The sequence below is a fragment of the Penicillium soppii genome (assembly GCF_028829465.1).
Source record: "Penicillium soppii strain IBT 18220 chromosome Unknown utg000002l, whole genome shotgun sequence".
NCBI lineage: Eukaryota > Fungi > Ascomycota > Eurotiomycetes > Eurotiales > Aspergillaceae > Penicillium > Penicillium soppii.
This window is the reverse complement of record NW_026643232.1, coordinates 973931-988316: the sequence shown is the minus strand read 5'-3', so window position 1 is coordinate 988316 and position 14386 is coordinate 973931. Positions and strand designations below refer to the sequence as shown.

General features: G+C 49.3%; 7 protein-coding genes across 7 annotated transcripts; 3 read left to right on the top strand and 4 right to left on the bottom strand.

Annotated features, from left to right (window-relative positions):
* Positions 1-316: 316 nt before the first annotated feature.
* On the bottom strand, positions 317-757 carry N7529_001706 (uncharacterized protein; the record flags this gene model as incomplete). Its single annotated transcript, XM_057237237.1, has 1 exon — positions 317-757. The coding sequence occupies one exon, from the start codon at positions 755-757 to the stop codon at positions 317-319; it is 441 nt and encodes a 146-aa protein (XP_057101924.1).
* Positions 758-1341: 584 nt separating this feature from the next.
* N7529_001705 (uncharacterized protein) lies at positions 1342-2253 on the bottom strand (the record flags this gene model as incomplete). The annotated part of the gene is made up of 1 exon (XM_057237236.1): positions 1342-2253. One exon carries the CDS (start codon positions 2251-2253, stop codon positions 1342-1344), a length of 912 nt encoding a protein of 303 aa, XP_057101923.1.
* A 1100-nt stretch (positions 2254-3353) lies between these two features.
* On the top strand, positions 3354-4500 carry N7529_001704 (putative Ras family GTPase (Rab4b); the record flags this gene model as incomplete). Its single annotated transcript, XM_057237235.1, has 3 exons — positions 3354-3535; positions 3597-3631; positions 3683-4500. The coding sequence occupies 3 exons, from the start codon at positions 3354-3356 to the stop codon at positions 4498-4500; spliced, it is 1035 nt and encodes a 344-aa protein (XP_057101922.1).
* Positions 4501-4699: 199 nt separating this feature from the next.
* Positions 4700-5871, bottom strand: N7529_001703 (NAD(P)-dependent alcohol dehydrogenase; the record flags this gene model as incomplete). Its single annotated transcript, XM_057237234.1, has 3 exons — positions 4700-5626; positions 5681-5803; positions 5857-5871. The coding sequence occupies 3 exons, from the start codon at positions 5869-5871 to the stop codon at positions 4700-4702; spliced, it is 1065 nt and encodes a 354-aa protein (XP_057101921.1).
* Positions 5872-6633: 762 nt separating this feature from the next.
* N7529_001702 (Vanillyl-alcohol oxidase C-terminal subdomain 2) lies at positions 6634-8612 on the top strand (the record flags this gene model as incomplete). Its single annotated transcript, XM_057237233.1, has 4 exons — positions 6634-6865; positions 6921-8195; positions 8254-8429; positions 8520-8612. The coding sequence occupies 4 exons, from the start codon at positions 6634-6636 to the stop codon at positions 8610-8612; spliced, it is 1776 nt and encodes a 591-aa protein (XP_057101920.1).
* A 71-nt stretch (positions 8613-8683) lies between these two features.
* Positions 8684-11475, bottom strand: N7529_001701 (Het-C domain-containing protein; the record flags this gene model as incomplete). The annotated part of the gene is made up of 4 exons (XM_057237232.1): positions 8684-8906; positions 8964-10842; positions 10914-11086; positions 11144-11475. 4 exons carry the CDS (start codon positions 11473-11475, stop codon positions 8684-8686), a joined length of 2607 nt encoding a protein of 868 aa, XP_057101919.1.
* Positions 11476-12479: 1004 nt separating this feature from the next.
* Positions 12480-13781, top strand: N7529_001700 (uncharacterized protein; the record flags this gene model as incomplete). Its single annotated transcript, XM_057237231.1, has 1 exon — positions 12480-13781. The coding sequence occupies one exon, from the start codon at positions 12480-12482 to the stop codon at positions 13779-13781; it is 1302 nt and encodes a 433-aa protein (XP_057101918.1).
* Between the last annotated feature and the right edge of the window lie 605 nt (positions 13782-14386).

The window sequence follows — 14386 nt, the reverse complement described above, 5'->3', positions numbered from 1 at the left end:
AAAAGAGAAATGCTTGGATGACATCAAAAAGGGAATATCGAAAGAAAAAGGGTATAGGCATCAAATCGGACACGTCAAGGTCAAGGTCACCGTAACCAAAAAAATAAAATAAAAGTAGAAGCTTAAAAAGCGGTACGGTGGAAAAGGAATATGTAAGAAGAAAAGAAATCCCAAAAAGAAGACCTGGGAAAGGTCCAAAAACCATGCTAGATGGTTGGCCCAGCAAGACTGGAATGCGACAAATGTCGAGATCGAGATCGTCAAGACCAAAATAGCTCCATTCACTCGGTCAGAACTCAGTCAGAACTTAACGAGTTTAGATCAAAAGGAGACCCGCAATGGCGAAGACACCAGCCATGGCACCAGGGAGTTGGTGAGCGGCAGCACCGGTAGTAGGAGTGGAAGTGGCTGTGCCGGTCTCGGCGGTCTCAGTAGCGACAATGACGCTAGTGGCCTTGATGAGAGGAGTCGAGGTGCTGGCGACCTTTGACAGAGTTGCACTGGAGAGAGGAGTGCTGGTGGACTTGGGAGTCCAGGTAGATGAGGGAGTTGAGGTGGAGGTGGGAGTCACAGTGGAGGTGGAGGTCGGCGTGGGTGTCGAGGTGGGTGTCGGGGTTGACGAAGGGGGAGGAGTGTAGCCGGAGGGCACAAGAGTTAGGGTCTTGGTGCTGGCTGGGGTGGTGGCAGCTTCAGCTGCGACAGCACCGAATGCGACAGGCGCAAAGGCCGAGAGGAACAGAAGAGCTTTGATCTGCATTCTGATTGTTGATGGTTGGGGTTTGTTTGTGTAAAATTGAAACCGGGTTCGTTTGTTTTTCTAACTGAAAAGAGTGAATGGAGCTAAGAAATGAAGGACAGCCCGTGTCTGGAGGAATAAAAAAGAGCGACACTGTTTGATAAACAGGAGAGAGTGAGTGAATGAGTTGCGAGAGAGAAGTTCGAATTATCGTAAGTTTCGGAAATGAAAAGGACCACGCTAGCTGTCAGATGCCTACGTAATCTCCCTTCACCATCTCACCACAGCAACCTGTAGGAATGTGGATTCGATCTCTTCAATTCTGTTGTTTCTTTATAGATTTATACTTACCTGATATTATTCTATTTGACCTCTAGTAGACTTGTTTTATATTTTGGTTATGAATTAAGCAAATCCATTTCACTGGACATAGATAGCTAGTTAAAGACATAGTATATATACAGGGCAAGGCCCCAAATCGGGGTATTAAAGTAGCAAAACACCAATCCAATCATCTCGTGTCATCTCATTGAAGCTCACATTCACAAGCCAGGTCTGAGCCAAGGTACCCGACATAAAGCAACAGCAAAATCAAAGGGTATCGATTAGAATCCAACCCCCCAAACGGCGGTCACCATTAGAGCAACAGGCACCCAGAACCCAGTCGCATGCTGCAGCGTTGTGACAAAGGAGCCAGGTGCGGCAGAGGTTGAGCCACCTGCAGCAGTGGTGCCATTAGGCAGGGTACCGTTGATGTAAATGGTCTCGGTGCCATTCTCCTTCACCACACGCACCACACTCGAGTTCTTAGGCTCAGTGCCATTGAACAGAGACTCGTAGTAGGTGCTATTGTTGTTATCGTCGCATCCACACTCCGAGTGTTCCTGACAGACACACACGACCGGGTAGGACTCATTCTTATGGGCGTTTTGGTTGTAGTAGTAGTAGTTGTGGGCGTAGGGGTAAGCATAGACGCTGTACAACCAGATCCCAGGGAAAAAGGCCAGGGCAGCACCTCCTATCACGTAGGGAGCGATGCCGGTTTTAGACTTGGAGCCAGCTGAATAGGGGACTGTTGCACCGCCGGCATAATACCTGCCTCCGCCGTAGCTGGCGCGTGTGCCGGAGCCGGAGCTGGTAGTGCCGCCTCTATTACTGCCGGAACTGGAGGAGCTGCTGGAACCGCTGGAGCCGCTGGAGCTGCTAGATCCGCTGCGGCCTCCAGAGCTGCCACCAGAGCTACCACCAGAGCTACTTCCAGAGCTACTTCCAGAGCTACTTCCAGAGCTACCACCAGAGCTACCACCAGAGCTGCCACCACGGCCGCCGCCGCCGCCCCCTCGGCGTTTTCCGAGTTTCTTCACAAATTCCCAGTAGCCAGAGGTATCTGTGGACTCTGGGAACACGACATCTCGTTCCGTGATGTCTGTGTTTTCGGCGAGCTCATACTGGGGAATCGTCAAGGCAGTGACTCTGGTAGAGAGTAATAAGAGCGTTGTCGCCCACGTGAATTTCATTCTGCTTTGTATGCTGAAGGAGTCTGAAAAGGTGTATAGAGAGAGGGCGAGAGAGAGGCAAAAAGTGAGGAAGTTGTCGGCTAAAGAGTTTCAATGACGAAATAGTTGAATAGTCTTGGCTCCGACTCATCAAAGGACAGCGGCGCCCCTAAATAGTTCACAGTAAAGAAGTTCAAAGAAATGAAAGAAGCCGAAATAGAAAAATTCCAACCCAAAACGAGAAATAACACGAGAAATAAGAAACAAGAAACCTAACACAGGCGTTTTCACCAAATAACCGGGACCCTTGGACCCCCTTTTGGCGGTCTGAGCGAATACGAAGGCTCATTACTTCGAGGCATTATAACTAGTAGTATAGGAGTATAACACAAACATCGGTACTGAGGTAGTTAGTTATATGTATGTGCCTTTACTCCATAGCTTATCATAAACAAATGTATAGATCCCTGTTCAAATCAATTCTGACCACTGACATCTACTGGTGTAAATTGATACATATGTGTGGAGTCTGCAGCTGGTCATACAATACAAGGTATAACTATTGGTCCTCCTTTTGTCTTTACGCGCTACTTTGTATCATAAGTATCATGAATATCATGAATATTATTACTCTAAAAGGCCATAATTTCAACCGCCAACAGGGCACAGGTATGCTTCGCCTCACTAGAACAAGGCTTATATCGCCTCGCTATACTCCGTATTAGCCCATCAAATTACCCACTTCAGTGAGTCGTGTCTATTGAGCCTTGCTAGTCATGCCAGCCTTGACCAATGTTGGTTTGTTGGTCCCACTAGAATGTAGCTAGTTCTTTTTCTTTGTTGAGGCTCAGTTCCTGCGCCTCAAGCGCTTAGGGTAAGCGAGGAAGTCGATCTTCGCGAGAGTCGATGACGATGGAGATTTTGGAAATGACAATCGAAGGGACTGTACGGAGTAATGATTCAAAATAAGTGAAGTGAAATAAAAGATTGTAGTAGTTAGACTTCTGGTAGTTCATTAGTGTGTTGATAGTAAGTAAATAGTGGGAAACACTCGGTCGGGCACCTAACGTCTTCTTTTTCCCTTCACCTTGGGGAATCACCCCCAAGGTGCATCAATTATTATGCCACGACAAAGAGGACTTTCAAATGCCTCTTCCATCTCCTCAGCTCCAGACCAGGTATCCAAAGCAAACCACAATAATGTACCCATTCAAAGAACCCAATCTAACAACCGCCAGGAGTTGGGGAGTATGTACGACTACTTGGCCAAAATCATCCTCCTAGGACCCAGTGGTGCTGGAAAGTGAGTCATTCAAGTCTCTCGGCTCACAGGATGCAAATGTACACATTTGCTGACTTCTCAGGTCTTGTGTGCTACACCGATTCGTAAAGGAAGAATGTACGACTCCCCTCCCCGACCCTTTCTCCAACCCTCATTAATTCCTCCTAGGGCGCGTCCTTTCCTCCCAAACCATCGGTGTGGAATTCGCCTCCCGTATCGTTAAACTAGGCACCGGCTCCCGTCGTCGAAGAATCAAACTCCAGCTTTGGGACACAGCAGGTACTGAGCGTTTCCGCTCCGTGTCGAGATCCTACTATCGCGGCGCAGCAGGCGCAATCCTGATCTATGACGTCGCCTCCTACGCCTCATTCTCTTCCCTCCCGACCTTCCTGATGGATGCGCGCGCTCTCGCTTCGCCGAACCTATCCGTGATCCTGGCGGGTAATAAAGCTGACCTGGCAGCGGATGACGAGGAACAACCGCCGCCGACCCCATCCAGCGCTTCGAGTTTGCAGTCTTCTATACCATGGGATGCAAATGGGTCTATTCGGTCGAGTCACTTGGTTGGGACGAGGCTGACTGCTACGCGTGGATCGGAGGGGCGGGAGGTGAGTGTCGAGGAGACGTCACAGTGGGCTGCGATGTCGAACATACCCGTTGCGGTTGAGATTAGTGCTTTGACCGGTGATGGGGTGGAAGAGGTCTTTAATCGCCTGGCGCGGATTATCTTGACCAAGATCGAGCTCGGGGAGATCGATCCTGATGATCCGCAGAGTGGGATTCAGTATGGTGATGGGGGACTCTATCATGGGAGTGATGCTTCCAGTGTGAGGAGTCGGGCAACATTGGATGAGAATTCTGTGCCGCTGAGAAGAAAGCGAAAAGGAAAACCTCCCTCGGGCCATGGGTGGAAGAGTGGGATGAGAGAATGGGAGGATGTCTTCCGCTTGGGCTCTGGCAGCCACAGGAATCAAGGGTGTTGTTAGTATCATGTCGATTTTGCTTTCAGGCGATGCTTTATTTTGTTTTTTTGCTTTTATTTCTGTTGTTATTTTGGTCTTTCGTTTACTCTGCACGATACCCATTGACATCTTTCATGCGAGTATCTAATCATTCTAGACATTATTTGAAAACTTTTGATTCTCTCTGCTAATTCACACAACGCCCCTAACATGGTTTACACATTTACTCATCAATGCCAGCAATCAGAGTCTTGATTCCCTTGCCAGCCTTAACTTGCGTGAAGGCCTCCTCAGCCTCCTCGAACTTGACTGTGCCAGTGATCAGCTTCTTCACATCCACCTTGCCAGATGCCACCAAGTTCACAGCAAGCTTGTAGTCTCCACTTCCATAGCGGAAGCTACCCTTGATGTTCAACTCCTTGGAGCAAGCCGCCATGATGGGGAACTGGATCTCGCTGCGACCCATGCCACCCTGGACATAGGTACCTCCGTTGCGGAGGACGTGAATGCCGGTGTGCACCGAGGGCTCGGCACCCGAAGCATCAATCGCCACATCAGCGCCAGCGCTCAGACCATTCTCAGACCTCAGGCGCTCGGCATTCTCAATTGCGCTGACCTTGCCGGGCATAAAAGTGGAGGTGGTGGCATATTCCTTTGCAAAGTCCAGACGTTGCTGCTGGATATCCACCGCAATGACCTTGGAGGCGCCGAATGCAGTCGCGACCGCACAGCACAGCAGGCCAACGGGGCCAGCGCCGAAGACGACCACCGACTGCCCGGGAGTGACACCAGCCTGGCGGACAATATGCACTGCAACGCTGAGCGGCTCCATCAAGGCACCCTCCTGCAAAGTGAGGTTCTCGGGCAGCTTGTAGCAAAAGTCTTCGGGCAGAACGTAGTACTTGGCGAGGGTTCCGTCGTAGGGTGGGGTGGCGGCGAACTGCATGTTTTCGCAAAGGTTGTACTTGCCAGCCTTGCAGGGTTCGCAGCGACGGCATGAGATACCGGGCTCCATGGCGACTCGGTCGCCGACCTTCAGGCTCTTGACGGCTGATCCAACTTTGCTAATGATACCTGCTGATTCGTGTCCGAGGACCATGGGGTCTTTGACGATGAAGTTACCAATGGCACCGTGTTCCCAGTAGTGAACCTGGTAATGGTTAGTCTTTCTCATCCGTTGTTGATGCGAAATGCACATACATACATCACTGCCGCAGATACCGGTGAACTTGACGTTGATGATCACATCGTGGGGGTTTTGGATTTCGGGCACTGGTCGATCTTCAAATTTGACCTTGTGAATGCCCTCGAGGACGAAGGAGAGGTTCTGGTTCATGTTAGATTGTTATCTTCTCCCTGTGTGCAGACGGTGAATCCCACCTGAGCTGTGGACATCGTATATGGAGGGGCAATTTAAGTCCGGGGAGAGCAATGCGGGGGATATGAGATATAGAAGTACGATGACAGTAGTAATGATAAACAGAAGAATAATCGATCGCAGTCTTTTTTGAGCGGGTAGGACCAGATAGTTATATAGCAATATACCCCGGAAGAATTGAATTGAATGAACCGACAGCGCACACCGATAGCTCCGCAAGAATATGAAGTGTTCCACTGTATGTGAATGTGGATCGGTCTTTTAGCCGCAGATATTAACCGGTCAAGTTCTCGACTAAAAGTGTTCTCGTCTCGCGGGATTATCTTTCCTCGCGATGAACGTAAGAGGCAAAATGGGCCATGTGACCTTGTCAAGTGACCATAATTAGTTCTTAGCTCACTATAGTTGGTTGTACATGTACTCGGTTTCACATTATAGTTATTAACTATGGTGTAGTATAGTACAATATATTATTTGAGACTGTCTACAATATATACTATATGTGTAAGTGTTGATCTAAATCCAAGATATCAACCGAAAAGCTCAATTGAAAATAGTTAATATATACATATAACTACATGGCTGTGCATGATAATTGCATTCAAAAATATGTACACATGCGTATGTATGTAACTGCATATGTACGCCGTAGTTATCATTGATATCATTGTGAGTATGTAATAGACCGCCAAGCCCGGGGCTCGGTCCGACCTCTCACCAAATGCTCTAGATGCTACGAGGATAATGCTCGACATCGTGACCTTCACCATTAACACAATATGGTCCGATTAAATGCGCTCGCATTAGTGCGCAATCTCCGAACTCGATCGGTACCCATTCGCACCCGCCAATTCAGTGCATCAGCAACCAAACCCAAAGAAAACCAGTCATTCAAAAGTCAACTCTACGAAAGCACCCAACAGCGTCTGAAGCGCGAGCGCGCTGAGCAAGAGAAATTCGCGCAATTACAGACCCAATCTCCCGCTGGTCGTTCCGCGGCTCTAGTATTCGGTACGTGAAACAAATTTTGCTATCGTTCTGTTCTCGAGTTAACGACGAGTGATAGCTCTCGTTTTCTTCTCAACAGGTGCCTACTACCTCGGATCCTTGAAGCCAGCTGCTCTCCCTTCTTCCTCAACAACGCCTCTTTCTGAAATTGATGCTCCCAAACACAATGTCACTCCTTCCAATCTGCAGGCGGCGTGGGCGGATTTCGTCGAGATAATAGGCAAGGAGAATGTTTCGACTGCCGCAGGTGATTTGGCCTTGCATTCGGGCTCGGATTGGTCTTCTTATTCGGCCAAGGAGGGCGAGAAGCCCTTCTTGATTGTCTACCCGTCTTCGACCGAGGAAGTCTCGCAGATTATGAAGGTCTGCCACCAGCGGGTGATTCCTGTGACTCCGTACTCTGGCGGAACGAGTCTAGAGGGTCACTTTGCTTCCACGAGAGGTGGAGTTTGTATCGATTTCCGCCGGATGGATAAGATTTTGCAGCTTCATAAGCGAGACTTGGATGTCGTTGTCCAGCCGGCTGTTGGATGGGAGGATTTGAATGAAGTGATTGGCCAGGATGGACTCTTCTTCCCGCCTGACCCGGGTCCTGGTGCAATGATCGGTGGTATGGTTGGAACTGGATGCTCGGGAACCAACGCCTACCGCTACGGAACTATGCGCGAGTGGGTGCTCTCGCTCACTGTTGTTCTTGCTGATGGTACCGTGATCAAGACTCGGCAACGGCCTCGTAAGTCCAGTGCTGGTTATGATCTCACTAAACTCTTCATTGGAAGTGAAGGCACGCTTGGTCTGGTAACGGAGGCCACTCTGAAGCTGACCGTCAAGCCTAAGAGTCAGAATGTGGCAGTGGCCAGCTTTGAGTCCATTCAACACGCAGCTGAGTGTGTGACCAACGTGGTTGAGGCTGGTATTCCTGTCGCTGGTGTTGAGATTCTGGATGATATCCAGATGAAGTGTATCAATGCTAGTAAGACTACTAGCCGCCAGTGGAAAGAGTCTCCTACCCTGTTCTTCAAGTTCACCGGAACAGCCGCTGGTATCAAGGAGCAGATTAGCATGGTGCAAAAGATTGTCTCTAACACCTCGGGCAAGTCTTTCGAGTTTGCCCGCGGTGAAGAGGAAATGACCGAACTCTGGAGTGCCCGCAAGCAGGCACTGTGGAGTGTCATGGCAATGAAGAGAACCCCGGATGACCACGTCTGGACGACCGATGTGGCCGTCCCGATAAGCAAGCTGCCTGATATTATGGAGGCCACTAAAGATGATATGACCAAGAATGGCTTGTTGGCTGGCATTTGTGGCCACGTTGGAGATGGAAACTTCCACGGTAAGCTAAATGGAATTGAGGTACATCGATGTGTTCGACAGTTTCTAACAAAATCTAGCAATTATTCTATTCAATGACAACGAGAAGAAAAAGGCAGAGGGCGTTGTCCACCGTATGGTGAAGCGCGCTGTTGAGATGGAGGGCACTGTCACTGGTGAGCACGGTGTTGGTCTTGTCAAGCGAGACTACCTTGAACACGAATTGGGTGAATCTACAGTGGATACTATGCGCCGGGTAAGTCTTCATGCCCCCCTTGTCCTGAACTAAGATCTACTTTGCCTACACCCATAAAGCACAAACGCTAACACCATGTCTGCATTTTAGCTGAAGTTGGCCCTTGATCCCCTCCGCCTCCTCAACTGCGACAAGGTTGTCCGCACCGAGCAGCCGGCAGCTGGAGAAGTCAAGGAATGGTAGATGTCTTCATCCACCTAATGCACCGCGACTCTTAGTCCAAAACTCTAGAGGTGAATTGATCCTGGGGCTACCTAATCCGAGTCCGATCCAGACCGTTCATGGTGGTGATGATGGTGGTGGTGTCGTCGGTGACGCTCCTCGCTGCCACTTCGAGAGCCCGAGCGCTCTTCATCATATCGTTGGTATCCATCCCCGCCCTCAGCACGCTGACCATATTCCTCGTGGGCCCTATAGCCGCCGGAGTTTTCGAATTCATTGTAGCCAGGTTGGCGTCTTCCATAGCCAGAGGACTCGCTGTATATATCGTCAATATCCAAATTGGCCCATACCAGATAATGCAAATTAGCTTACTCTTCAAACTCTTGACGGGGTGGAGGTCCACCATATCCGAAATCTCTGGGGGGAGGTGGTCCTCCGTATTCAACGCGCTGCGTGTGCTGATATTCAGAGTGGCCAGACTGATAGGTCTCTCGTTGTTCCTCCTGGTAGTAGCCCTGACTTTCCGAGTGGCTTGAATAGTACTCCTGGCGTTGGAAGTTCTCTGCCGGGGGCGCATAGCCAGAGTATTCATCACGACGGGGAGGAGGCTGACCCCATGTTGTTTCGCTTTGATACTCGTATCCACCCGGGGTAGGACGGTACTCTTCATGGTGAACAGGGGGCGCTTCATAGCCTGATCCACCCTGATAGCCATATCCACTGGGGCGAGGAGGCTGCACTTGACCGTACGAGTCCCCTCCATATTGCTGGCCGTCATATTGGGGACGGCTCTGGTGGTCATAACTGCTTTCGTAGCGCTGGGGCTCTGGACTCTGCCGATCAGGCCTCGAGCTGTCGTTGTTGAGAAGCATGGAACCCATGCCTCCCACAAGTCCGCCGAGCAGACCACCCAACGCTCCTCCTCCCATGGCCTCAGAGGCGATGTTCTCGATGGCGGAGTTCCCGGAGTTTTGGCCTCCGGAGCTGCCTTGGGCCTTGGGAAGAGCAAGGGGTTTGCCACATCCGTGTCCGCAGTCCTGCACTCCATCCTTGTGGTTCCGGCCTTCCAGAACACCATCGCGGCTAAGTTGGTCGCGGAGGATGTCGCGCTCCTCGTCGTCCTTCTCCCTCCACCACTTCTCAACTGTGGAGAACATGGTTTGACGGATATCGGAGGCGCCGTCACGGCCATTCTCGCGCAGAGCCGGATGGTGGAAGACACCAGAGATGATTCTGTCGAGGGTTCGGTCGACATCGGCATCCTCGTGGTCCCAGCATTGCATGAGTTGAGGGACAGACCACTTGACAACCTCAGAGGCAATGCGGCCAGCTGGCTCGTTCAAAATGTTGGAGAAGTGGTCCTTGGAGAGCATGGAGTGGGTCGGATTAGAGCAGCTATCGTCGTTGAACACGACGTGCTGCTGCTCTCGGCTGCTCTGGATCACCTCGGAAGAGCCTGTTTCCAGTTCGGACTTGACCTGTTTGATGATGGGAAGAACATAAGGAGCCAGGATAGAAAAAACGAAGACAGTGATCTGGTCCTGAAGCTGCTCAATCAGATCTGGCAAGACTGGGATCTTTTCGATGGCTTCATTGATTCTTTTCAGAAGGTTGTCGTGCCACTCAAGGACAGGGTAGATCTGCCTCTGAACATTGTTCAGGTACATAGTCCACTCCTCGGGTTCACGCGGGTTGACCTCCTGGCTTTCATGTCTAGCATCATCAGCCTTAGACTTGAAGTCATCCATTTTGTCAGTCTGGTCATTGCTGTCACCCAGCAGTCCCTCTGGGATCTTGCTCAGTAGGTTTTGCAGAAAGCTCTCGGAAGCGTCCTGGTTGTCGGATTCGGTGATGGCGTTTTCCAACGACTGCAGTTCGGACTGCATTGTCTTATCAGACAACTCTCCAAGCACAGAATGGAAGAAGTCAACACCGCCAAAGGTACCGGTCACAATCGGGTAGACCTCTCCGGCGCCCTCAACTTCCACTTTGGTGTCACGTCCAACATGAGGGAATACATCATGCTCTCCAAGTTCAATCAGACTGAGTTCCGTGTAGTTCGAGTGAGCAGCATAGTCTTCCAGACAGTGCAGACCAGTGCCCAGGAGTCGAAGAGCTTCATAGAAATCGTCTTTGTTTCCGGACCGGCCATATTGGCGGCCAAGTCTAATTGAGCGGCCAAGAACACGACGAATGAGTGCAGCCGAGGTGTCGATACCCATATCCTCCGTTGCGATGTAATGCTTCAAGCCTGGATACCACGAATCGAAAAATTAATACGGCCATTCTCACGTTCACTCAATCATGGAATGGACTTCATACCAGTACGCGGGTCAATAGAAAGCTCTTGCTCTTCGTCGACGGGACCACGCAGTCGGTGGTCATAGTTCCGTGCATCCTCACCCTCAGCGTATCCTAGTGGATTATCGATATGCTCGGTAGGTTGGTAACATCCCAGACGTTCGGTTGTGACTTCGAATTCTTTGGTGCCGTATCTTCAAAAGAGTCTTAGTGAATACATACCAGACAACAAGCCTACTCGAACATCTTACCCAAAGCTCATGAAGCCAAGCACCCAAATCAGGATACGGATAGCCTCCGCACTGACATACTTAACAGTACCGACATCAACAGCCTGACTATAATCACGCAACCAGTTGCCGAAGTAAACACGCTTCACATCCAGCTTGCCAAACTTCTTACCACCAGCCACTCTGGCCAAAAAAAGAGCCAAAAGAGTATCTTCGATATCGCCATGACGCCAATTTTGACCTTCCAGCTTGGAAAGAGATGCGATGTTCCCAGCACCAAAAGCATGTACCTGGCCAGAGAAAACGACCAGGATCAATAGGGATAACCCTAGGTTCTGTAGAGACAGACCCATAACGAAGAATAAGTACAATATAACCTCAAAGTCCCAAGGATGGAAGCGAAGAAAAAGAGGAACCGATGAAGATGTCAAACCCCCACTATGTACATGTGTCAAACAACAAGTCAAGGTGGGGGATTTGATACGCGCTCTTGGCTTTTCAGCTTTACTTGGCGCTGTCTTGGCGAATTACATGTATGATGTACGAATTTATACATATGCATGTTCATGTGCATAATTGTTTAATGGTATGAGATATATCTAATAGAAAGAAAAAAAGAAAGTAGGAACCAGTCAGGAGAGATAGGGGATTAGAAGTATAGTGAGCTATTAATTTCCACTATAGATATTAAAATGAGATTGAAGAAGAAATAGTGCGAAATAGGAGAATAGGAGATGACGAGATATAAATAGGAAATCAATCAGAGAACATAGGAGTGAAATTGGGAATAGGAGTGGAATAGGAGTCAAGTGGGCAATTATGTATAGCAAAAGAAAAGGAGAGAGAAGAAAAAGGAGTACTCCGTATAGAATCAACAAAAGCCGCATGCGGTCTCGATCCGTATATCTCCGACTTCACCGCCGTCCCCTTTTTTTCTTTCTCGCTCTTTTCTCTCTCCTCATAAAGATTACTAGAGTACAAACGATTTCTTTCTTTTTTTCTAAGAAAATAAAAAGAAAGTCTTCATTCTCTGAAATCTACGCTTTTTCTTCTTATAGCATCGGTTATTCTAGCCCCCGATATGCTAAAGTAAGATCGGTTCATTGCTCACTTTTGCGCATAAGCGCTTATCTGAGAGTCTTTGCGTCTTTCCCCCGCTGATGTTCTCTCCCCTCTTCCTCTCGAAAGACTTGCCTCAAATCACCTGAGTCCACCGATTTCTACTCCGTACGCCTTACTAGATCTGCGCCAATCTTGCAGATCTTCTTCTCTCCGCGCTAAAAATCATTGACAGCCATGCATCACGCGATCTACAACTAAAGAGCATTTGCTACATTGAGCTTGAGTGGTTTCGACCATGGCTCACGCGGAAGTTGAAAACTCCCGTGAGTCGGTTTTACCGGTTTCGAGAAACCGACTCACCGGTGAAACTGGTTCGCTCCAGCGTCCCCAGAAGGCGCGACCCAACATGGAAGGTCGACGGACTGCCTCCTACAATATCTTTCCGTCTCAAAACCCAGACCAAAAAATCCCTTTTCCTGATGTTTCCGACAATTCGCATTCCCCTGTCCACCGCCGAAAGCGTGGCTCCATGGCCTCAAGCTTCGCCCACGATGCATCAACCGAAACTGAACATACCGCGAATGCTGAATCACATCAGTTGATGAGTGCTTCCGACCAAAACACCTCCTCAGAAGGTCTCGACTCTCGATCTTATAAGAGCAAATATGGCAAGCCGAAAGTCCATATCAAACCTATCCTGCGGAAAATGTCTCGAGATGATGCGCCCTCCACCTCCATTGATCTCAATCGTTCTTCGACGGAGCAAGAAGGATTAGGCATATACATGAACTTCGAGCGGGAACGGGCACACAGCGGGTCCTTGACCGGTGTCACATACAAAAGGACGCCTTCCGGTCTGCACAATCGATCCACCAGTGGAACCTCTCAATTCTCGAATGGCTCAGGTTCCAGTGGAGGTAAGCCTGGGTCACAGTATGTGCACCCTATGCGACAAACCCCCCGAGCATACACTCCACCACTCGGCCAGTCCTATCAAGAGTCGAACGATAGCGAGGAGCTTGATGAGACCCCCGAGTCAGAACCCGCCGACTTGCCAGAATCGTATGCTTCTTCAGTCCAAGCACCACCTCGACTGTCATTGCAAATTCAAGATGATTCGTTCACGCGTCTCCCGTCAATTTCGCAGACGAACGTGACCAGCCGGCCTTCCTTTGGATACTCGCGGGATATGGATGGTACTACATCTCCAATGTCCCGAACTTCTCTCGATTTTGTGTTCCGATCCCGAACTCGGACAAGTACCGATCCAATCTCTCGTGCGGCCACTGTACAAGCAGCCCGCCAGGCATTTGAGGAGAAAGAAGCCGCCAAGAACCGACGACTGGAAAAGCAACAACTCAAAGCCGAAGAGAGAGGTAGTCGACGCCGCTTGAAGCGACACACCTCGGAGAGCCCCGAATCTCCCGTTGTGAATTCCAGAGAAGATATTTCCGAGAAGCCCCGAAGATCCACTGTACATGAGAGTGAGAAACCTTCCGTCTCATGGAAGTCACAATCCAAAAGCACATGGGTGCTTTTCATGACATGGCTTCGTACTCGGATTTTCAAACTGAAGCGAAAGATCCGAAAGCATTGAATTTCAACCTTTCGTCTTTTTTTTCCTTGTGTTTTTTCTTATGTTCTCCCTCTTTTTTCCCTTTTTTCCCCTTTCCGGTTCATACCAATGAGCGAGCGATTTGATGGTTCCACTTATCATTTGATATGGGAGTTTTTATGCACTTTTATGGGAACATCGCTCGATATGGGCTTGATACACGGCGTACGGACTGTTGCTCTTGCAGCGCATGCGTTTTATTTTCTCTAGGGAATCGCAGGTCGATGACTCTCCTAGAGATGGAGACATGGGCATTTCCCAGAGCATTTGATGCATGGAAATGAGAAATGTGGTGACCTGGATCCCACAATGTTAAGTGACTTTATGAATTGAAACATACAATTATCCCAATATCATATCAACCCTTGAAATGTAGAGGATGTACAGAAGGGATGGAGTAGAGAATACATGACATACATTCATGGATGTAGATAAACCCCTTTGTATAGCTACCCACTTATCACACGTGACCAAATTGCACACCTGTCACTTTTCGCAGTCTCTCTTTTCTCCTCTACGGCGCACAGCAGCGACAATAGACGATAACCCCCATCTGATAAGCTCCACACTTTTCTCCAATCTATTAT